The sequence below is a fragment of the Amphiura filiformis genome, chromosome 1, assembly GCF_039555335.1.
Source record: "Amphiura filiformis chromosome 1, Afil_fr2py, whole genome shotgun sequence".
In the NCBI taxonomy this organism is placed as follows: domain Eukaryota; kingdom Metazoa; phylum Echinodermata; class Ophiuroidea; order Amphilepidida; family Amphiuridae; genus Amphiura; species Amphiura filiformis.
The window spans coordinates 79,199,481-79,224,012 of NC_092628.1; the positions used below are offsets into that span (position 1 = coordinate 79,199,481).

The 24,532-nt window shown below is 36.5% G+C and overlaps 2 protein-coding genes across 2 annotated transcripts in view; one reads left to right on the forward strand and one right to left on the reverse strand.

Annotated features, from left to right (window-relative positions):
• Positions 1–398: 398 nt before the first annotated feature.
• LOC140154140 (MIF4G domain-containing protein A-like) lies at positions 399–8,392 on the reverse strand. The gene is made up of 4 exons (XM_072176750.1): positions 8,049–8,392; positions 5,975–6,382; positions 4,949–4,996; positions 399–3,415 (listed from the first exon to the last, which is right to left on the reverse strand). Exons 1-4 carry the CDS (start codon positions 8,211–8,213, stop codon positions 3,209–3,211), a joined length of 828 nt encoding a protein of 275 aa, XP_072032851.1. The 5' UTR covers positions 8,214–8,392; the 3' UTR covers positions 399–3,208.
• A 1,006-nt stretch (positions 8,393–9,398) lies between these two features.
• Positions 9,399–24,532, forward strand: part of LOC140154151 (dymeclin-like) — a 69,286-nt gene continuing 54,152 nt past the window's right edge. Inside the window, exons 1-8 of the mRNA XM_072176761.1 lie at positions 9,399–9,488; positions 14,898–15,193; positions 16,039–16,132; positions 16,608–16,850; positions 18,199–18,324; positions 21,836–21,969; positions 22,564–22,752; positions 23,537–23,721. Coding sequence (XP_072032862.1) covers positions 14,998–15,193; positions 16,039–16,132; positions 16,608–16,850; positions 18,199–18,324; positions 21,836–21,969; positions 22,564–22,752; positions 23,537–23,721 — 1,167 coding nt within the window. The 5' untranslated portion in view covers positions 9,399–9,488; positions 14,898–14,997. The remainder of the gene's footprint in view (positions 9,489–14,897; positions 15,194–16,038; positions 16,133–16,607; positions 16,851–18,198; positions 18,325–21,835; positions 21,970–22,563; positions 22,753–23,536; positions 23,722–24,532) is intronic.

The window sequence follows — 24,532 nt, forward strand, 5'->3', positions numbered from 1 at the left end:
GTAGCGCCATGTTGGATGTTGCAGTGGCAGATTTGAATTGCACACGCAAACATATTCCTGAGGGGCATATACACAACCAAAACTGATTCTTATCTGCCACTGCAAAATCCAACGTGGCTTTAATCTCAATATGAGATCTTATTGAGATGAGATGCACTATATGTCAATTGTTGCGCAAAGAGGTTTTCTTTTTAAGATGTAGTAACAATAGCCCAATCACTCCTGCCTATTTGGTGATGTTCAAACTACATGTATAGTGTCTCAGCTACAAATTGAGATTGGCTATTCAATACAATTGCCTGAATTAATTTACTTGGTGTCATCACAAACAATCTTTGAGAGTTCATGTTTTAAAATGTGTACAAATATTTGAAATTCTAGGAAATGATGTCAATGTATTCCTTCTTCATATGATACTGGAGTCAACTTGGCAATGTCAATTGCAAAAAGAACAGGAATTTGTACCAATTGTTAACAATTAAATTATCAATTTATAAGGCAACTTTTATTTGATCAACTGAAAGAGGCATCTTTAAAGAATCCTTCCAATATAATTGTTGACTCTTGATATCTTGAAACAAACCGAAAAGATTTTACATTTGCAAATTCAGCAAATGAAAACTACAGGAATGTACCAGAATTGAAAATTTAAATAAGCTATTGCCATAATTCAGACCAAAGTGCATTGTGGGTAATGTCAGATGGATAAACAGTGCAGAACTAGCACTTCAAAAAAAAAGTTTTGAACTTGTGTTTGCACATTGCACAGCACTTACTAAACAAAGTATTGGTTGAGCCAAGTTAGAATACCAATGTTGTAACTGAAAAGTGAAATCATGGGAATGCCCAACAAGTCTCAGTTCATTCAGTTGGTCATGTCCACCTGTTATAATATACGGTTTCTGAATTATCAAATTGGCGTATTGAATGTTGCAACAAATTGTCTTGAATAATAATAAACATTTTCTAATCTTGTATGCACATATTGATATGAAACCACTGTCATCTTCAAGAAGTGAATTTTAGCAATTATCTCACATCATTCAATACATTTTCAATCCTAGACTAATCTGTGACCCAATCATGCAAAATGAGTCACTTGTCATCATGAAAAATCACTTTCATTTAACATTCTTCCCAATGATATATATGAAAATATGCTGGTAATTCCATCTCCTTTGTAACTCGGATCTAAGTTTAGTAACAGAGGACTCATCCTGCTTGATTGTGTCATGTACATTTATCATTCCAAGAATTAGAGTACTTCAGCGTTTTTTTGCTTCCCCTAGGCTGTGTCACATTACATCGATCATCACATACAGAGTTATAAGTTTAATACCATTTGAACATAATTTTGTCACATACAGAGCTATAACTTTAATACCATGTTACACAATGTTACTCAAAAGATTGGCATGTAGAATTCACCAAATTTAAAATGTGCAAGTCAATCAAGTGTCTTCTTCATGAAAATACCATGAAAATTAATTGAGCAAAAAGCAAGTTTGAGGCTAAATCTAAAACCAGTATTGTATAGCTCTGTTTGTGAAACACTTGTTCATATAGATCACTATGCGATGTGACCGCCGTCAAGTGCATTAACCCTTAACATGCCTATTGACTCTTGCATACATGTGCACAATATGGCATGATGGTAGGCATGCATGCTTCTGAGGTTCGAAGTGTTGAATGACAAGAGCAAACACAAAGTGAGTTACAGAAGCACAATATACATATTTCCAGTGCTTCAGATTCAACGAATACTAGTACCTTGAATCAAGATCATATGTGACACGATCTGCTCCATGGGGGACAAAAGAGGCATTTTTGAAAATTGAGTTACTATAATTATTACCTTGTAGTAACATTAGGCTATCATATACTGAAAACACCAAAGCATACTTGGTTCTAAAGTTAGGACTCATATTGAAATACCCTACCATGTTTTCACACAGAAAGAAGGCAGGATTCCCCTCACTAAGCGCGTGCCTCAGGATGGATTATATGCATCAGTGATACACCTTGCCCAGGATTTTAACAAACGAAGGCTAGCACAGGAAAGCTGCAGGATGGCGCACACCTTCCTGTGTAAGGGAATTTCAATATGAGCCCTTATGAGGTTTTGTGATGTGTATTTTCTTATGTATTTTATTGTTTTTTACTCCATATTTTTGCCTTTATCTCATGGACCAGATCATGTCACATATGATTTTGGTGTAGCATTTGATACCTTTGGGCATACAAGCCCTGTCTGCATGACAGTCTGTTTCCTATCAGTTGGGTACATTTAAGTTTTATCCATACTGGCTGGTGGACACACAACACATGATTAACATTTTTTAAATATGAAAAAAAATCTTAGGGAATAGTACTTTCATTATAAATGATATAGTACATAAAACAAAAAAATTATGGCTTTTATATCATGTTTCAAGCACCTAATTATATCATTTACCAAGTAAAAAGGTACCATTTCAATCACAAAAACTTATTCTTTCAGTGAGCATTCTTTATTTTTGTAGCTCTACATGCTTTAGAATTGTTCCAACTCTACAAATTTTTGAGGACACAGTAACTCCAGCTTGAGGTTTTTTACTGACTCACTCAATGGAATAGAAATGTATGATATTTAAATTCATTATCATCAAAATATCTCACTTTGTCTTTCAGATAGTACGAGTCTTGTATATTGAGTTGATACACGTACATGTGTTAAGTTATTATTTTCTTATGTTTCTTTTGTTTTTGCAATAACAGTTTTTGTTTTGTTTCTGATTGAGTGGATTAGATTGTCTGAATAGTGGTCTTACATGTCCAAGAGTGCCGTCCGTCTCTAAAATGTACAAAGGTGAAACTATTACACAGCCTTGTGTAAATTCATTGTATTAATAAGGAAACTCAGGTCAGTTCAATTCAGGTGCTGATGACAGCCCCTGGCTGGTGGCAAAATCTTTCTCCCAGAGTTGGACATCAGTTTTAGAAGACAACAGCACCAGGCTCAAGCTTATATTCCACACCTGCAGGTTAACCATGGTTGTTATCCACAGAAAATACCACTGGTATAAAATGGAACTCAAATCCCATTGAAATGTTTCTTTTTACATCTCAAATAAACAAGTATTATAACATGTTCTTTGTATATAAACAGAATATACAATGTTTTATAAAAACAAATGTCTTCTTTTGGCAGTACTTGGACCAATCCTGGTTAGATGCCAGCTTTTTTATTTGTGTAATAGTCTACTGCCGTTTCATCCATTTCCCAGCCTCCTGCGTAAAATTCTAAGGCTTCTAAAAATAGTACACGACTGGAGGAAAGTGTATCAGAAGCTAGTAGTCTCCTACGCAGGTCATCCATCATCTCATCTATCTTCTCAGAATTCTTGGGGTACAGAATTGGCCCGAGATCACACAGCTGAAAAATGATATGAAATATATTTTTAGAATTGAGAACACAATGAAACTATGAGTTTCACATGCCCGTCCACATGCCTCTACGGCACCTTTGTAACATTATACACATGATTTGTTGGGAGTGGCCTTCTTTTCCGTGTTCTTTATCTTCAATTCCATTTCTAAGTGTAGCCTGGCTTTAGCATTTTGCTTGAGCCTGGTCCCATCAGAACCCAATTGTATCTCCACATGGAGATACCGTTTAAACAAACAAACAAACAAACAAAATTACACTTGTTGTTAGTCAGTTAAAATGGACATTTATAATTTTCAAGAGGGCAACCTATAGTACAGAGTCAACTATAGAGGGCAGTATTGATAGTGTAACAATGGTGATAAGTACATGTACTGATAAATAGTAACTGTTTTTAGATGATGCATACATGTATTACTGATCTATTACAAGGAATTTCACAACAGATTAATAGCTAAAATAATATTCTTCTGTTCGCAATAATAATCCCAATATAATTTGTTACATTTGCTGAATTGTGCTCAATTCAAGCCATAGACAAACATGTAAAGATCATATCTTTCAATAGTTGACACAAATTGTTCATCAACAAAAAGATACATTTCCCCAGCAAAATTAAGATTTGTTTTTAAGATACTTTCCTCTTACTTTAATTAAGTAAACAGTCCAAATACATATTCATATTTAGCTATTTAAATTTCTTTGTCAAGATCAAAGGATAAACTTTTGATTTTCTGCTGACAGCCTTCTGGCTTTCTCAAAGCAATTATTGATGTTGTCATTGATCCATCTGCTTGGAGCGGGAATCTCGGCTGCAGTATCTTAGCTAGCCACCCGTCTGCCTGTCATTTCAGACGGGGAATTAGCTCCTGGAACGGGCAAAATTAATGCCTTTGACAGATGCTACATTATAATTGTAGATGTTGAGAAAGGCTGTTGACCTTTTTAGTAGACCAGATTTGCAAAACAAAGCTATAGCAATACATATTTGAACTATTTGAACCCCCAATGAGCTGCAGAAGTCTGGTAAATGTTTTTAAGGTCAAATTAAGACAGGCTATTTTATTCAAATGACGGGCAAACCTCAATTCCTAACTAAGACCCTGCTCAGCCGGATTCAATAACAACATCAATTGCTTTAAGAAAGGCTAAAAGAAAAATGTTAAGGTTTTCCTTTGGTCTTGACAAAGAACTTTAAATAGCTGTTTAATCAACACACCTGATGAACCTCTACACATATTCATATTGCCTGAAATCCCATGATTTTATGTTAGTAATCTTGGGGAAGAAACCAACAGATTGATGAAGAATATCCATTATTAACAAAAATATTTTCATTAGGGGTTAATAATATTGATTATGTAACATTGTGTACTGCGTAAGAACAAGAATGCTATTTTAATACACTATGTCTTGGTTTTGTTACAGATGGTGAAGTCAAGGGATCAGCTTTAATAATTACAAAGGCTTCATCAATCTTTTTCAAACAATTTCTTTTTTCAAATACTTGAGCTAACTTACCTGCTCTATTCCATAGACATGGCACTTGATAGATGATGTTGAAAGTAGCTGTATAAAATCAATATCATTTATTAGTCACACTTCATATAACATATACTGTACAATGTACATGCAAAGTCACTCAGCATTAGCAATTTTATGAATTTAGCTGACAACTCCAAATGATCAAATGTTCATTATCATGGGGCATTGATCAGCGATTGCACTGACTTGAGCAGCAGCATAGACTTCTTGTTGACATAGGGCGATGAGGTTGGGAAAATTTTCTTGAAGTATAGTGAAATGTTGTTTTTTTAGGCTTAAAAATGGCCAAATATGAGGTTAATTTGGTCAGAAACCCATATACAGGCACCAACATGGGGGGGGGCGGACGAATGTATGGCCCATTCCCCCATCAAAATATTAAGGGGGGGGGATTTATCCCCAATCCATGCATATGGACTTCCCCTGGTACACAATGCCCTTACTTGACAGTGGGTATAAGGCTTAAATTTGTCCACACCTTAATTTTGAAGAGATGTCTATATTTCCATGATTTGACATATTTTTCAACGGGTAACAGAGGGCTTTTTTTTCTTCCATAACTTCAAAGGTGCTTATTTTTTCCATATCCAAACAAACCACTATTCAAATCAAATATGGGACAACAAGTAGTTCCGGGACAAATAGTAAAGTGTTCAAAGAAAACTATCAAATAGTCGAGGGCTCAGCGCAACAATTAACTCCAATTTCACACAATACACAATTGATATAAGGCCCTGGCTGTACTTACTGAATCAGAGCAATAACATCTTTAACTCCTGAGTTTGCATTGGCCCTGCAGGGGGTCTTTTGCATTCAGCACCACAAAATCTTATCTCCATGGAGTTTTAAAAGATAATGGGAAATTGTGTGTTTCTCCCAATCACAATTTTGGAGTAAAGTTACGATACTTTTGCCGTGAGAGACCTCGCAATGTTCAAGCTAACAGGTACACATTTTGTGCTTTAATTCTATTTCGTAGTTAGCACAATAATTTAGGCTTACCATTTCTATACAAGTTAAAGCTGGTGATTCCAAAGCAGCAACGTAGTTGCCTGCGACTCTAAACTCCTTATAGAATTGGCACACTAAGCAAGCTAAAGAAACCCATCTAGTCTCTTCCACATCCTTCCACTCATTCCTACTATCATAGTCTTTCTTCAAAGTCTGCAAAAAGGGTGAGCGGAATTTGATATTGTCTCTTTCTAGCTGACCCACGGCATTGCAAGCAATAGCTGCATTCTTGGCTCGGTCTGGAGCCTGGAGAGTCCACTTGTACAAAGAGTGTGCAAATTTTGTGACCTCATCTCCAGTGTTGATGCTAGCTTCTGCTTCTTTGAATACTTGTTCTGCTAGGGACTCTGCATTTGTGGATGGTGGTGCTGTTTCAAGCAGCTCAAGAATTCCTGCAACCTGTGAATAACATCATAAAAATTATCATTATTATAAAATGGAACACGGTGTACGCGCTACAATGACTTCTGCGTGCACGTGCATGTATACGCTAAGCCTTATGGCAACAAAGACACTAACACAATGCCGTCACGCTTCTGTGATTGGTAGCTCTTGTTGTCGGCGCTAATGTCAAGTACAATGTAGTTTGCCTGGTCAATTTTTTGTAGGGTAGGATATAACAATATTTAAAACTGTTTATATTTAACAGCATTTTATCCCATTTTTTTATATGGCATAAAATAACATACCATTTTGATTTGTTCAAAATATTAGATACGACGGTCGATGGCAATGAATGACAATAATAACTTTGCACCTTCTATTTTGAGGTCATTCATTGTTTGAAATTGGAAGATTCGGCTAACAAAACAGCATTTTGGCCGTGTTTCTAGATCTTAGTCTCATGATGACAGCAGCTTTTCTATGTATCAGTATCGCTCTAAAATTCCATGTGCGATTGTCCGATCACCAAAAAAAATCATATATTTGGGTCAAGTGAAGTATAGACCTGGGAACCAAGGGAGAACAAACAGTGCCAGTGCATTGATTGGTCACCCAGGTTAAATAAGAAATTTAATAAATTAATAAATAGACAACATATATTTATGTAAGTTTCCTTGACCTAGCTGTTCTTTTAAATTTCGATGTATATAAATATATGTATTGTGTTTGGGACCAGGTCTAGGCGAATTTGGCTGACTAGCAAATGTGTAATAACTATAGCTAAAATAATAGTTTCTCGATCATGAGAGCTCAATAGGCACGCAATGACAATTGCGTCGGCGTACAACGCCTACCACACATGCTCCTTGCTTTGGGTGCACGCAGTACATTCATTTTCTCATCGAGAAACTATTATTTTAGCTATAAGGTTTGCTTCTCATACATACCTACTAAAGTATTATTCAGATTTCCTTTAACAATCAAGCGTACTGCTAGCCGTCCAGCGCGTATTATTTTCCACATGGTCCAATGCACACGCTTGACGTCGCGCACGTATACGCGATGGTTAATTTGTAAAAGGAAATCTGAATAATACTTACTTACATGTATAATAAATTAACATAAACTGACATGATAAAATTGACTCATCGTGCAATAACAAAACCAAACAATTTTCACCCATTATTGATTAGGCAAAATAAAAAAATAAACATGTTTCACGTCCCCTCCCGCTTCCTTTTTTGAGGTTTCCTCAAATATATTTTTATTTTTGAAATTCAGTTATAACTTTTCAAAAATATGTCTAGGAAGTTGGAATGCTTTCTATAGCCTTGTTAAGATACAAGAAACATTTTAGGAAGGTTTTGTGATCATTGGAGGGGTGTAACTCTCAGAACAACAAATAAAAAGGGCCTCCTTCTTTTTCCAGGCATTATTGTATACGCTAAAACAGCTCTAAGTATGGGTATTTACACCAATTTTGTGATAAAAAATAGAAAATAAAAAGCCCCCTCCTCCTCCTTTTTTTCGAAAACCCGGACGTGAAACATGTTTTATTTTTTACTTGGCCTTATAAGTGGAACAAACTTTAGACTATGAAAAAGCATGAAAGGCATTTGCATTAGATCTTTCTTCCATGCATACATAATTATACATTCATTTATCAAATCATGTTTATTACCCCCAAAAGTTGTCGTTGGTCAGTGCCAGCAGATCCTGCCTGACTTCCCGGCTGACGAGGGCTACCATCTCCAGCAGCTGCACCCCTCCCACGGCCACGACCTTTGCCTATATAAGTTGTCCTAGATGTTGGGATTGCCCCACCAAGTGCTCTGGCAGATGCCATAACAATGACCTGAAATTTCTTCGAAAAAAGATGTCAATGTCAGCAACTATGTTTACACTGTAAGTGACTGCAGAATTTGGCAGCATGGGTAAGAAAAACTCATCCACGGAAGACTTAGAAATATTATCATTGGTAACATAATGTACGGTGCTGACTGAACTTGGTATTAGAAAGGATGTTGTTATTTTCACATAAAATTGAAGTGCAAATGGGAGAGTTACTGATGACGAAACTTATGTTAGGGACCAGTCTCGGATTAGTCTCGGTTATGGGGGGGGGGGTGGAGGCTGGTATTTTCTTTGGAGGGCTCCAAAATATACTGGGGGATCATACATTTTGGAAAGAACAATAAGGGGTCATAAAATTTTGATGACCAAAATGTAGGGAGTCACAAGATGACCACGGGTGGGTTCATTTCAATACAATTTTAGCCTGTTTAATGGGGAAGGCCTATATAAGGGCTGTGCAATAATATGAGCCCCGGGGGTAAAATTTCAAATAGCTCGTTAAAATCAGCTTGCCCCCCCTCTCAGGCCCGCCAAAAAGCGCTTGGGGGGGGGGGGTGGTCAAGCGATTTTTGGCAGGTCGAAAGGGGGGAGGGGCAAGCGATTTTGGGTACAAATATTTTGGGCATCGTTTCTATAATACGCCCTAAAAAGGTGTAGGAAAACATTTATAGGAACACGTTCAAATACTAGTATGCAATTTTCCTGCTCGCTACACTTGCATTATATGTTAAGACAATTTGAGGTTATAAATTAGGGTTTCTTAAAATCTTAGTGTGTAGGCCTAAAGGGGGGGCAAAGATTTTTTGGCACATCGAAAGGGGGGCAAAGGTTTTTTGGCAAGTCGAAAGGGGGGGCAAAGATTTTTTGGCATGGGGGGGGCAAGCAATTTTTGGCAGACCACTTTGAGAATTCACCACCCCGGGGGTAGGCCTAGGCCTACACATTGCACAGCCCCCTAAAGGATTAGGATTTATCTATGTTTCATGTGGAAAAACAGGATAATATTTTTTTTGGTTCAAAAAAATTAGTTCTGTATTTTTCTGGAATTTCTCACCTTTTTCTGGAGTTTGTTTGTGGAGGAACTTTTTTGTGGGTATACCGGTAAGTCTTCTTATAAATAGTGACTCGTCCCTAAAATCAATCAATTAAAGGATCTTTGCCCAGTGTATATTTAGCAAAGTTGCCATATTGGTTCTATGTCGACGTCAACAGTGAAAAATCATCTAATTTGTTGGCAAATTGACCTCCAGCTGAGTGATTAAATTAGGTGAGTGTGGAATTATGACATAAATGAAACTTTTCTGAATACTCTGGGTTACATATTATGTGGGATAAGTAATTATGAATTGGATAAATTCAATGTTATTTTCTGTGTGGTCTGTGACGATAAATTTCCAAAGTTGCAGAATTCATCAGACAAGCGCTGTGTGTGTATGTGGCATTGCCATTGACATTGTCCATCTTATAAATATTTCTTGATTTGTCTTGTTCCAGTAGTACAGGGAACCCATACTGTAGTACAACGGTATGGGATAAAGTGTATGCAAAAAACTAGTGCAGCGCAATTGCATGATTTCAATTAGAGTTTGCACTAAAAAATACAAGGCTCAGCTTAAATAGTTGCATGTTTGTCATAATATTTTACACAGCTTTTACTTCTTGCCTAAACTCCTATGCTTGAAATTGGAATTAATACGCCATTATTTTATGTGCAGTCATTACTCAATGCATTTTAAGGCGCGCGCATAGAGCCCACCTTAAATCACTTTACCGAGTGCGATTTATAGCGCACCTTGTCACCTGAAGGAGTTTCCAAAGTTGCAGCGGTTCCCGAAAGTGATTTGCATAAAATAAATCGATGTCATGGCCTTTACAAAAGTGACGACCCAAACAATATCTTTTCTACTCGCTGATTGACCGTTTTCGACAATTTAATATGTAAATTAGCTGACCTTTCTTGTGAGGTCACGCTACTGCGAAATATGATAACATAATCGTGCTGTTCATGTCACAACAAAGCCGTGACATGCCATTGCCCACCGTAGTAAATGAGGTAATGTTTATGCATTCAACTGAACTGTATAATTTTATTTAGAAGCTGAACAAGGCTGATTTAATATTTTGACATGACCTACACACGTGCGATCTGTCAGCGGTGAGTGTAGCGCTATGATAAAATTGTACCGAGGTTTGCCGATAGAAATATCAGTTATACTACTCATCATGGATTCATGGCGGACAAAAAGAACAAATGGGTCCAGTATAAAAGACATGGAAAACCTACAAGCTTAATGATGTAGGGGAGATTGGGGTTAGTTGAAACATTTTTCACAAAATCGTCTTTTTAACGCAAACCGATTACTTTCAAGAAACACTAACCATATCAGTATAAACATATACATACATGCTACAAATACAGCCTTAAATTTTATTGGACCTGCTTATGATTATTCATATAATCCAATTTGAAAATTTGAAAAAACGTGTTTCAACTAACCCCACCCCTGGGGTAAGTTGAAACATAGGTGAGGTTAGTTGAAACATGGCTTGTAAAAATTTCAAAATAATTATTATTGTGTTGTTAGGGTTATACTTCCCTTGAAGGCACCCTTTAACATACAATCAGTGTGAAAAAATGAATAAATAAATATGTGGGAGCGTGGGTCAATACTTTGGACACAAGGTGACGAGTGTCACCATGGACAAAAATATGAGAAGCCTAAAATATTATAAAATGTACTTTCTGTGTGCACTTTTTGCTTGTATTATTGCTTTTAACCATATTAAAGCAATATTGAAGAAATGGTAAACATGTTACAAATTTTAAAAAGTCAAATTTTTAACCATATTTTTCTATGCGATTTTCACGTTTCAACTAACCCCACCTCAAAAGTTTCAACTAACCCCGATGCCTATTTTTACATTTCAAAGTTCATTACACAAAATAAGAAATACAATAAAACTTTTATTTAACATTATTCTGGGACTTACTGCTAGTGCTTATGATACTCAAAAAATAATCCCCTGAATCTTCAAACAACATGGAGATAACGCATCTTTTCTGAGGGGTATAAAATTAGTCAGCAAGTCAAAAACAGATATTCCTTTCCCAAGCCAACACTGGTGGGGCATCAGTGCTGTTGCTAATTTGGTGGATGACCCTTACTAATACCTATTACTAGGTGCCAGTATTTTACCAAATTAATTTTTTGTGTCAGAAAAAAATACAATGTTTCAACTTACCCAGTGTTCCAACTAACCCCAATCTCCCCTAATGGGGTTTGAAAAAAACCGAGGCAGACGGGACGATATTCGTGTCGAAAGTTTGGTGTTTGAGTTGTTTGAGTAAGCCCATCCCACGAATCGAACTACCCCCATTCACGCTGTACGAAGTTAGAAAAAAAAGGAGCCAGATAGCACGCCAGGCACCACTAAGCATGCAAAGTGCATAGCATCGGACTTTTGGTGATCCCCGTTATCTTTTTTACCGTGTCAGACAGGAGCGCGCTGCTCATTAAATATTCATGAACCCAACACGTCACAAACATGTGGTCTTATTCGGCCGATCAGAATCATTGCAATTAACCCGACATGGTTTTATGAATGAATTTTTGACCTTACTGGGCTCAGACATATGCATATTCAAGATGGCTGCGGGGTCCTGGCAAAGATGGAATGAAAATCAATGGTTCCGTTCGGAAAATATTGCCGTCTGAAAATTGACTTTTCTGGCGTCAAACGAGCAAAAATTTCGATGACTGAAGATACTCAAATTTCATCTGTAATTTTGGTTATAATTTTTTGTTGGACATGGTATATTTTTTCTGACTTTGCTGGAAGCTTATTTCAAGTGGTCGTGGTGGATTTTACTGCGGAGGATCCAGTTTTTCAACGGAGACAGACAATATGCACGAGGTGTTTCTTACCAAATTTTACAAAAATTTCACCGATCCTACGCACACGATTCGTCAGTTCTGTGCACGTGATGTCATGCGTGGGGCAGTGCTAGGAAATTTGCATAATTTTAACTTGGTAAGATGTTTGATTGCCCACCTAAACATTGTAGTCCCACATTCAACACCAATGCTTCTTATCTGAATATCAAGTGCAATAATTCAAACAGCCCACCTAAACTTCTTACCGAGTGCAAATGATAGCACACCTAAAATCCTTACCGAGTGCAATTAACAGCACACCTGTAGCTCGCCTGACTATTTCCAGGAGTGCGATTTATAGCACACCTGCTTTTTTCAAAATTCATTGACTGTATGTGTGGCTCAAGCATGCAATACGAAGTATTGCTGCGTGGTGAAGCGAGTCTCTTCCGCAGCTATAAAGTAATGGTCGTTTTTTACTCTGTTCAAAACGTGACATGTACACCAAATACAGCCCCCAAAATGGTCTACTTTTAGCGACCATTAACTCCGAAACAGTTTAGTCAAAGTTAAAAATGCGATCCCCAACCCTTTGCTTACCTTTGGATGAATTTGTAGCAATCTCCGTGTCGAAAAATGCCCGGTACTTGCCCGGTACAAACATAGAAATGGCCACATTACTCCAGTCCCGTTAATGAATATTTCTTCCGTACTCCAATGGTTTCAACTGGGCACCAACGTGGGCATCACGATGATAGTCTCCTACACAACCAGATTGATCCTAATAACAAACCTGTGATAGCCACATATACAGTCTGGCCTAAGACTAATTTTATACACATGCGATGACGTATCAGCATGGTATCAGCCAATCGGAAGCCTCGTTAGAGCCGCCATTTTGACATGTGCGTTCTGCTTGTGAGAAAAATTTTTGATAATGGGTCATATACTAGGATTTCAATTTTTTATTAATGAAGTTACATGTTGTTTTGAGGAATAACACGGGAAGTTTTGAGTTTTATTTCAACTGGTGGTGTAGAAAGGTGAGTGCATTCGTGATGAGGTTTTCTTGTTTCAATGATCCGATAGTAGGATACGAGACGTAGGCTAAAAAGGTCTTACACATCATCTAGAAACGCTTCATGAGCTAAATATATTTTAAGAGCATTTCAAGATTCACAGCATCATCCCCTCACTTTTCTCAAAAAAAATTGATATTTTTAAACCTCTGGCTACATTGTTTATGTGCAAAAAATTTCTTGCAGATGAATTTGAAAATATCTTGGAATTTGAATTACGTTCAGAGAACGAAATTACAACACATTGTCTATGGAGTAGTGTAATGCACATATTAATCAACCCTCAAACGCAAAATCGGAATCAACTGCAATTTTGGGAATTAAGCTTTTTTTGTGGATATCTGCTGAAAAATGTCAGAAAAAGAAGATGCTAGGATCACAAAATACTCACAAAATGTACATAGCTGGAAATGAAAAGCTGACTATCAATTGAAAATTTTGACCTTTCATATTAAAGATAGAGATTTTTTTCCTCAAAGACCAACATTTTTTGGGTGTTTTGGGGAAAAAATACAAAATGCCAGAATTTTCATATGATGGACGGCTTTTCATCCCAGCTATATACACTTCAAGACGTTCAAGTGCATATCATTGCTGTTAAATTTCAAAAATATCAATTTTTAATCATTTGCCATAAAATGTGTGCTATATCCAGGGGTCGAATCCAGGGGTCGAACTTACATTCACAACTCTGATTTTTCCTAAAATTTGGCTGATTTTCACAAAATTATACATGCACAGGCAAAATTCTACATGCACAGAGTAACATGCATCTGTGCATGTATGCATGTGGTATTTCGAGCACTGGCTATAGCGCAAATTTCAAAAAATTAAAATTCAAAATGCAATTTTGTGCTCTCAGTTTTATTACCCATAAGCTTTATAGAGGTACTACACCTGCCCAATTTTGTGCCTATTTTTGCATTTTTCTCAAAAATTATAAGCGCATTGGTGACAGTAAGATATGTATATTATAGAGGCAAGGAGTACAACTATTGCACTGTAAATTTTATTTCTGCACAGACAACAGTTGTGGAGTTACAGTCAAAAATGAGGGAAAACAATATTTGATCAATAAATCAATAACTACTTGTCTTGAGTTGCTGAATTTTCAGTGCAGTAGTTGTAGTCCTTGCCCCTATAATATACATCTTACTTCTCACCAATGCACTATTATTTTTGAGAAAAATGTAAAAATAGGCACAAAATTGGCCAGGGGTGTAGTACCCCCTTAAATACATTCTAGAACATTTCCGTTCAAAATAACTAGATGCTACATGTATCTTCAAAAATAATTTACCGGTATCTAATTTTCTTCCAACTAGAGGGACGGTAACGAACTTAAAAAAATGTGTGATGGGTATCACAAACATTTTATGCAAATGAGCCAGCCATGCGTCCACCCGTCTTTAAGACGGGTTAATCTAATTTTAGACGGGTGGATTTAATGGATTTTACAGATGTTATAGGTTTAAAACAGATGATTTTAAGGTTATATGAACTTGAGACTAATTCAGAGTGACATGTAAAGGCCAAATCAGGACATATTTGACCCCAGTGACCCTTCCATGGGACAAGTTGTTTTATATTTGAGGGTCAAATTTTGGTGTCTGCTTGGACGGGTGGTTTCTGATTCCTGGCTAAGACTCTGAAACAGCGCCACTCAGTAAAAACCATTTTTTAAGTAACACAATTTCCTCACTTTCTATACTAATTTTCCAGATAGAGTCAACCAAGGGAATTTTGTTCATTACAAAATTCACATCACACTTCTACAGGTTTCACTCTTAAACAAGAGTGCACCTCACTACAGAGCCCAAGTATGGGAGCCAACAGTAGCAGTAGTATAGCGGAGTTGAGTAGCAATGAGTACCTGCAAAAATTAGTGGGTAAAAACCCCATACCTGAAGAGGACCCATTCTGGAATCAGATGCTATCATTCTCATTCAGTATTTCTAAGAACAGCTCAGATGCAAGACTGCTGGAGGAAGCCATCACATCCTTATGCAAGACATTTGGTGAGTTTCATTGTATTTTAGTGGTTTAATCCAACCAAGTAGGAAGCTTCCTTAAAAATGGTTTCTAAATTAAGTATTTTGAGGGAAAGTTCTTTGATATCCGATTACTTGACTTCAGACTTATAACCCATTCCCACTTAATTCAACAGTTCAAATTAAAGCTTGTATGCTTCTCCACTCTATGACTAACTCCTAAGGGCTCATATTGAAATACCCTACCACGTTTTCACACAGAAAGAAGGCAGGATTCCCCTCGCTAAGCGCGCGCCTCAGGAAAGCTCGGTCATAAAACGGATGGATTATTTTTCCATCAGTGATACACCCTGCCCAGGATTTTAACAAAAGGCGGCTAGCACAGGAAAGCTGCAGGATGGCGCACACCTTCCTGTGTAAGGGAATTTCAATATGAGCCCTTTTGAGCAACATTTGAGCCACCTACTTTTAATAGCCATGCCCACACTCATTTCAAACATTTTCTGAGCAACAACTCCTTCCCTAACATTATTGCTTAATTGGATTGGTTCCTGAAGGGTCGTGAAAGAATCCATTTACATCAGGACAAGCAAAAGTGATTTGAACAAAGACTAGGGCCGCCACAAACTTTCTGGAGGTGACAACCCTTTACTGTGTCAGAGCATGTCATATGACTTACGTCACGGTTCAATGGTCTCTGACCAGTAACAAGCATCTCTCACCAGTCCATCTACCAAGTGAGCAAAGAATAGTGTTACATTCCGAAAGCTCTCAGGTGAGCTAATTTCCACTTTGAGTACTTAGGCCTACATGTAATAGTTTAATATTCTTTATTGCTAAATGTTTGTATTATTATCTCTTTATCCTTACAGCATCCAATAATCTTCAGTCTGGTAACTTGTGCACATTGATACGCATATTCCTAGTCAGAGTCGGAGAACTCAAGAAATCAGCTCAATCAGAAGAGTAAGTAGCTTAAAAAGAAACTAGAATTATAATGTGTCAAGTGACCTGGCTTATGAAATCACTGTTTAATGTACAGGATAAACATTGCAAGCTGTTGGTTTGTATTGTGTTCTGCAATCGCTACCATTTTGATATAGAAGTTGTGAAGAATTGTAACATTGTGGATTGATATGGAATTGTTAGACAGATTGAAGATATGTTAACAAAGATGTGAAAACTTTGTTTTTCTTCATTATCTTAAAATGCATTGAAACATTTCAGGAATCATTTCACATTAACTTGGCATTGGTAAATTATAGTTTGTGTTTGTGAGTGAATCACAATATTCTGGCATAGGAAACTACTAATGACCCATTTATACCTGACATGCAACTCTTTCCGCATTTCATTCTCTCTACTGTATGCGTAGAGGAATACAGTTTGCTTAAATAATACATTTTTTGTTTATTATATATTTTCTCATACCTACCTACAGTCATGTGCACACATGGCAGACCTACAATGCCCTGTTCATCATTCGATGTGCTATCAAGTACTTCCTGGAGTATCTCTCGGAGGGTCGCATCATCCAACATCTCTCTGTTACACAGCAACCACAGCAGTTATCTTTAGATGAAGACAGTATGGAGGGTGGTATCAGTGGAGCTGCAGGAGGAGAGCCATTACTCCAACAGTTCTTGCATGGTCTTGTGCAATTGCTGGTAGAAGTACCTGTGTTGTAAGTATTTCTGTCATGGGCTAAGGCCTAAAAAAGTCTAGGGTCTGGCCTATTTTTAGGGTCGGACGGGATACATCAATCAAACAATTTCAGGGAGGCCACCGAGGCCATTGCCTGCTCTTTTAAAGTTTTGGCCTTGGTGCCCCCAGATCTTTGTCAACTTCAAGGCATTCTTCATCCACTTGTTGATCTTGGTGCCTTCTTTGTCTTTGTGCCTCAAAAAATTAAAATCCAAGGCCTGTCATATGGTAATTCAAAAGTATCCAGAATCAGAATAAAGTATGTCTATGATATTGGTGTTAATGGTTTCTTCTGTTTATATGTGACGTAGCAATATACATTGTATTGTAACACTTTTGGATGTTTCATCAATATCAAACAAAATGACATTTAGAGAGCCTGTGTGGCTGATGAGATTGCATTATGAGTTTCCTTATTTTAGACTAAATGGTTGAAGCTAAAATTGTTTATATCATTTGTGAGAAGTGGTTTCCCCCCTCTTCAATGTTTTCTTCAATTTTGTTTCTTTCATTTGTTGTCATTAGTCACCAAGCTTGGGTGGAACAATTCCTTTACAATAATTCCCAGCAGGAACAAATGTGACCTGCTACCATGAAATGAGCGTCAAGTCGCAAGTTGGTAGTTTCGAGACCTCCTGGCTGCTGCGTTGTGTTCTTGGTTTCGCATGCACCTGTTCGAGCGAATAGTATATCTGTAGTCCTTTGTGAATGGGGGCATAATGGGCCAATCACGAAGGACATACTAATGGCTTGTACAGGAGCACAGCAAACAAAGAACATCAACTCAGCAGCCAGGATGTCTCAAAACTACCAGCTTGCAACTTTGAGCTCATTCTGTGGTAGCAGGTCTCCAATAAAATGTTTATATGTTCAAAATAACAAAATCAGCATGGCCCATGTTGTTAACATGATCTTTGGTTGAGTTTACTTTTGAATACTACAGTATTTTGTAAAGACCCTTCGCACTGCCCAATTTGGCGCTGTTTACAGTTGGGTTCTGATTGGCTAATTGAATGATGACATCATCACATAGGCACCTTGTTCGCTGTACAAGCTATGAAGCACCGCATGGTGCAGGCGTGGCCCAGTTCTTTTTATGGGCTGATCAGGACAAGCGGTCAGTCAGTGTGAAAGGTTTTTGCGAAATACTGTAAAGGTCATCATTGTGTCTTTTTAAAACAGTGTATCAACATGTCTGCTGCTTTTGGTAAATCAATGTATTTGAAAATTACCTTAAAAGAGTATGAAATGAAATAGTTAGCTAGAACTTTGGCATTAAAATTAGCTCATATGATTCTTGTATAATCTTTGGTTGCATTTGATTTCAGAAACTTCAACTATGTAGTACACTTAGAAGCCATCAACACACTGCTGGTGATCCTGTCTGTACAAATGTTTATCCCCAGAATTACACATAAAAATATGTTCTATGATTGCATTATGCAGGGAAAGTGGTAAGTATACAGAATTACAGAACAAGTGTTTTAAATGTTTATTCCTATCTCAAAACCAGCATGAATTATAATCAACTAATTTATGGAGTACTGTATACGCCAATATTTTCGCCTACAGATATTTTCGCGGTTTGAGAAATTTCTTCATTTCAACATATTTGCGGGTTATTATTTTCGCGGGCACATATATTAATCCACAAAATTCGCGAAAATAAAACCACCACGAAAAATTTCAGCGTATACAGTATTTTATAAAAATTATATAAATCTGCCAAGACTAGGAAAATATAAAACTTGGCATGGGATAAAAGGCTAGTTTAAAAAATAATTTTGAATGTCATGTGTATAGCAGAAAACAATATTAGTGTATATATTAAAGGTCCGTAACCCGATCGACCGCATCATCCTCCGATTTTTTTCATTGTTGATGAGGTTTTGGTATCACATAATAGATACTATTTTTCTCATTACTATCCTGAAATTTGACGCTCCAAGTCGATGTATTTCCGAGAAATCATGAATCACAGCGGTTTTACAGGTATACCAGTTTGTAAACAATGGTAAATACTTTGGAATTCTGGGAGGGAATTATGAACGAAATATCAGTCACCGCAACAGCTACTTTGGTTTCACGTCATACACATTCTGTGAAAAAGCGAACCACACTAACTGCTGAGGAGACGGTTTGCAGTATATAGTTATTAAAACGGCAAGAGTAAGCGTGGTGTGCTGAATAGCTCAATTGACTAGCTGCGTTTGTTTTTTACCGAGAGGTACCCGGTTCAAAACCCGGTCTCGGAAGGTTTTTTTCCTCTCCATTTTACCCAAACTTTTTTATATTCATTTGAAATGTACATATTGCAAGGGGAAATATATTTTGTTTCCTTTTTTCTGAAACGGTACGAAAATAAAAACATTTTCCGTTCAATACGGGCCGGGCATTGTACAGCATGTCAGCATTCGTCATTGCCTGCCCAGAATGCAATTCACGATACCAAGGTATTGGATTGCAAATTTGGCTATTTATTCACATTTACGCTGAAAATGCTCTCGCTTTTCACAAAGCAGCATAAAGGAGGCGATATTTGATATTATTATGTAATTTTAAAGACAATCCATATCCAAAACCAATAGGGTTACCCCCTTTAATAAGCAAAATTTATGTATTAAATGTAGGCATTTTTCTTTTAGATGGTACACAGTTAATTGAACTTTAAATTGATCGATTTTGTTTGACTGGAGTTGTTACATCATCTCATATTTCGGAATCAGGAAACAATAAATTCCATGTGTTTCCTCAAGTTTAGTTTAGTTTTACTTTTATTGCACAACAAAACATCAAAACTGGACATGTGGTGTAAAAGGAAATCCCCTACCAGGCACAAAGGCCCAAGGATTGGGATCCTTGAATCACATGTTAAACTCACAACAAACATTGCAAATGCAAAATAAAAATATACACACAGAAAAAATATCGATATATATATACAGAGTAAGACAAATTTATAGGGGATTTGCCATTTGGTCTTATGCCATTTGGTCTAATATCCATTTTGTCTACATTCATTTCGTCTAAACCCATTTGGTCTGTATCCACTACATCCAATAATCATTTGGTCCTTTAACCATTCGGTCCGATAACCATTTGGTCCGATAACCATTTAGTCTAATAACCAATAAGTCTAAAACCATTTAGTCTAACAACCATTTAGTCTAATACCCATTTGGTTTATAACCAATAGGTCTAATAGCCATTTGGTCTAATACTCATTTGGTCTACAAACCATTTAGTCTTATAAGCATTTAGATTATTAATAAATAGACGAAATGGTATTAGACTAACTGGTTATTAGATCATACGAGTATTAGACTTAACGGCTATTAGACCAAATGGGTATTAGACCAAATGGTTATTAAAGAAATATTAGACCAAATGGTTATTAGACTATATGGTTAGTAGACATACCGGTTATTAGACCAAACAATATTAGACTAAATGAACATTAGACAATATGATTATTAGATTACGTGGCAATTAGCCTTTCTGGTAATAGACGAATTTAATATAGAATAAACGGGAATTAGACAAAATGGTATTAGACCAAATGGCAATAGACCAATTTATACATAGTAAAAATAATTTGGCTAACATTAAAAATGTTGTTGCAAATGGCATTGCTACCTACATCATATTACACACAATTTTTGAAAGGAAAGCATGTTGAACAGCAAAGACTGGAATATTATTGCACATGAAGAGAAGAAATGCAAGAACAAGTATGTGTGAATATAATAATCAGAAAGCTCATGTTTGAGATCGATTGAGCCCATATTTATTGGTCTGGAGCTATGGGTTTAAAAAATATTGGATGAGACGTAGCGAGAGTGCAAGACCAATAAATATTGGGTGTAAAGCATCCAATTTTATCATTATTATGTTTGGAATCCAATATTTTCACATGCTTGGATTCATCAAAACATAATAATGAAACAAAGGAGATTGATGATTGTCCTTATATAATCATGGATGTCATTCCCTGTATTGCAAATGAGAATATGAATTGATTGACTGAAAATGTTGATCCTGTATTTATTTGGAATAAGGATTAGACAGTCAGAAGACAGTAACTGTATGAATTGAAAGAACAGAATGTTGTGTTGACAGAGACATTGATCGAGCTTGAGTTTTGGAGACCCTTGAAAAACTGGGGTCTGGGGTGGTATTCAAGACTCCAAAACCCAAGCTCTTTGAGGCAATCTTCATTATGGGCTAGACCTTCTCAATTGATATATGGGACTTTCAACTGAAGTTGTTTGAAACAAGAATACCAAGATCATTTTGATGTTCAATTTTAGAAAGCCTATGCTCATAATTACCAGTATCCAGTATTGACATTATGTAGGGTGTTGATGTCAGACTGAACAGCATGTTGATCATCCTTGGTGAAAATAGATCTGAAGCAAACATTTGAATGGACACATTTAGGAAGATTATTTAAGTAAATAACAAACTGCAAGGACCAAAAGTAATATTGACCCTTGATTTATTGCTTTAGATTGTTTCATCTATGTATGGGCTTTGATTGAAAAACAAACAAACATTTGTATTTACAAGTGTGTTGTGTGTTTAGTTTGTGAAAATTACATCTACAAATCTTACGTAAATGGTATTTGTCAAACTGGATGATATGATGATAACAATTTTATTATTGCAGTGCAAAAGATGCTCATATCTTGGTGAAGTCATTGCTAGACCAAGTATCAAGAGTGTCCGCCCGAATTGATACAGTTAGGAAGATCATTTAAGTAAATAACGAACAGCAAGGGCCAAAGTATATTGACCTTTGAGGAAGTGTTTTAGATTGTGTTTCATCTATGTATGGTCTTTGATTGTAGAAAACATTTGTATCTACAAGTGTGTTTAGTTTGTGAAAATTACATCTACAAATCTTGGTTAAATGTTGCTTATCAAACTGAATGATAAGATGATTTAACAATTCTATTATTTCAGTGCAAAAGATGCTCATATCTTAGTGAAGTCATTGCTAGACCATTTCATCAAGCATCAAGAGTGTCCGCCTGAATTACTGGAGGACTCCAAAGAACCTGTTAGTTTTCTCTATGGTATCACAGCAGCTGTGGCAGGTAAGAACAATATTATGTCTTACTGGTTTACCATTGGACAGGTAGTGTCAAGCTGTCATCAGACTTCAGCCTCTTGGTTAAAATGGCCACAAAACGTTGTGTGGAATGTACTAACAAAAGTTTAAGCACATTTTATTTGGCCAACTCATTATATTGGGAAGGGGAGGGTGTATATTGGTGATTATGACTGTTTATTCAGCCAAGAGAATTCACATTTATATCTTGTTATATAGCGTAGCCATATTTGTACCTTTTGTATCACAACAACAACAACAAGAACGTACTTGTGAAGTAATAGGCATTTGCAAATTTACCTGAAAAGTTACCAACATGAATTCAACCTGCTGGGCTCTCATTTGATAAGCTTATGGCCAATTCAGATGGAAGTTCCATGCAGATTCATTGTATTTATACAGATTAGTGGACAACCTTGAACAGAATTACAATTTTGATGCAGAGGTACTCGCTTAAATTGATAATCATTGCTAAATTGTATTTTGAATGGTCAGTGCAAATGGCTAATATGCTCTTGGTCTTCACACAAAAACAGTGTTTGACTTTTTACCTATATTTTGAAATGTTCATCTCTTACAGCTGGATTGTGGACCATTCTTACATTAGGTTATGGTGCCAGATCAGGCAAAGATGGTGAGAAGATGGAGACAGCTCTATTGTCCAATCAGAGCTTACTTCTCTTATTAGTATTGACCAATCATTACACACATGAGAAAGGTTCACGTAATCCATATAGGGTAGCACTCTGCAATTTTTCAAATTCTCAAGGTATGTACAAATGAAAATCCATCTGATCAGGGGTCCATTTCACTCAACTTTACAAAGCTTTGTAAGTCTCAAAATCCATCATAACTTGCAAAGCATCATAGAACTTGTTTCAGTAAAATGATTTACGATCAGTACTCTTCGTTAGCAAGAGGGATTAACTACTGGGACCCTTTGTAAATTACGACTGGTGAAAGGGTATTCGTATCTTGCAAATGGTTACTTGAGGTATGAAGAGTTCAAAGTTGAGTGAAATTGACCCAAGCTTGCATGTTGCTGATTCCCTCCGTTAATTTGCTGCAACATCTGTTTGAAGTTACATTACCTTTGATATTAGACATTTAACTTCTGTAGGATTCGTTATAAATTGACAAATATTTGTTGAATTGCAGCATTGTATGATTGTATTTATTTTTAGCAGAGCTTAAAAATAAAGAGGTAATGAATACCCACAACTAAAGTTGTTGAAAGAAGGTGAAATTGTATCATGGTTCAATATTTGAAAATGAAGTGATGTGTGATGTTGCTGCTACAATTCCTCTGAAAGAACCAACAAAGTACTAACAGCTAAACCATAGAGTTTTATCAAGTTCAAATGCTAACATGTTGATGTAAGTTAAGGTGTTTACATGTTGAAGTAAGGTGTAACTGTGGCTTGTTTCACAAAGGCCGCTAATCAACCTTAAGTTTGGTTAAGTTTTCATGCTAGATATCAAGCTTAAGATTGATCATAAATGTGTGAAGTGGGCAGGGGTTACACAAAGATTTGTTTTCTTTCCTTCCTCAGATGGTGGTACACCAGCCAGTCCATCGGGATCACTCCCTCCTTTCAAAATCAACTTTATGAATTTATACGAAGCATTCTGTAAACACCTGGGAGATGATCAGACAACATTACTTCTCTATCTTCTGCTGCATAGGAATCTCAACTTCAGGACATTTATCCTATCTAGAACAAACATCGATCAATTAGTAAGTGGTTGGTAATGTAGTTGTAACAAGATGATAGGCACCTGTTGCATATTAATCAATTTCGTCCCAGGAAATATTATTTAAGGTAGGGTTTGGGTTGACTACTTCAAAATAAACCATATGACTGTATAAAATTTGAACATTTAAAATGGAATTTTAGAACTCAAATTGGTAAACGTGAAACAAAGAATTGGAATCAGATGTACAATTTACTTTATTTTTACTTTACTTCATGTCGCAGTGACTGCACTTCTACTTCTATACAGTTTGTACCACATGTGACATGGACAGGGGGAAAGCATTTTTTTTTCCACACTAATGTTGTGCTTTGAAAAGTGATAGTGTATTACTGAGACGTGATTGGTAACATGTAGCTTATGATAGGTACACCTACCTGCAGTTTGTACTTGGTATTCTTAAACAGATGTTGTTTTCCATTTAATTTCATTGATTCTTGCCTTTGTTATAATATATGGGACAATAGAGTACAGCTGGTGCGTACTGAAATGCACGGTTGTGTGTGAAGGACTCATTGGATTCACCAATTTTGTGCACAGGAGTGACTGGTTGAGCTTGATAAAAGATGGCCATAAAGAGTGGACGCAAATCACATTCAAAGTCAAACATGTTTTTACAGTGATCTGTTTAAGAATGAGAATAAAAGTATTGTTTTGAGACCCAGTAACATCATTTTTGCTGCTCCGTTGTTCCACTTTAAATAATACTACCTCCAGTATATCATGTGATAGTAACACAGAATGGTCTCAAAACAATACTTACATTCTCTAAGTCCACTATTGCATACTAAGTG

Excerpts from the sequence above, each read along its gene's own strand:
- LOC140154140 (XM_072176750.1), bottom strand. The coding sequence starts at position 8,213 with ATGGCATCTGCCAGAGCACTTGGTGGGGCAATCCCAACATCTAGGACA. Across the intron at positions 6,383-8,048 it reads ACCAACGACAACTTTTGGGG|GTTGCAGGAATTCTTGAGCT; the intron begins GTAATAAACATG and ends TGTTATTCACAG. Across the intron at positions 4,997-5,974 it reads CTTTAACTTGTATAGAAATG|CTACTTTCAACATCATCTAT; the intron begins GTAAGCCTAAAT and ends GATTTTATACAG.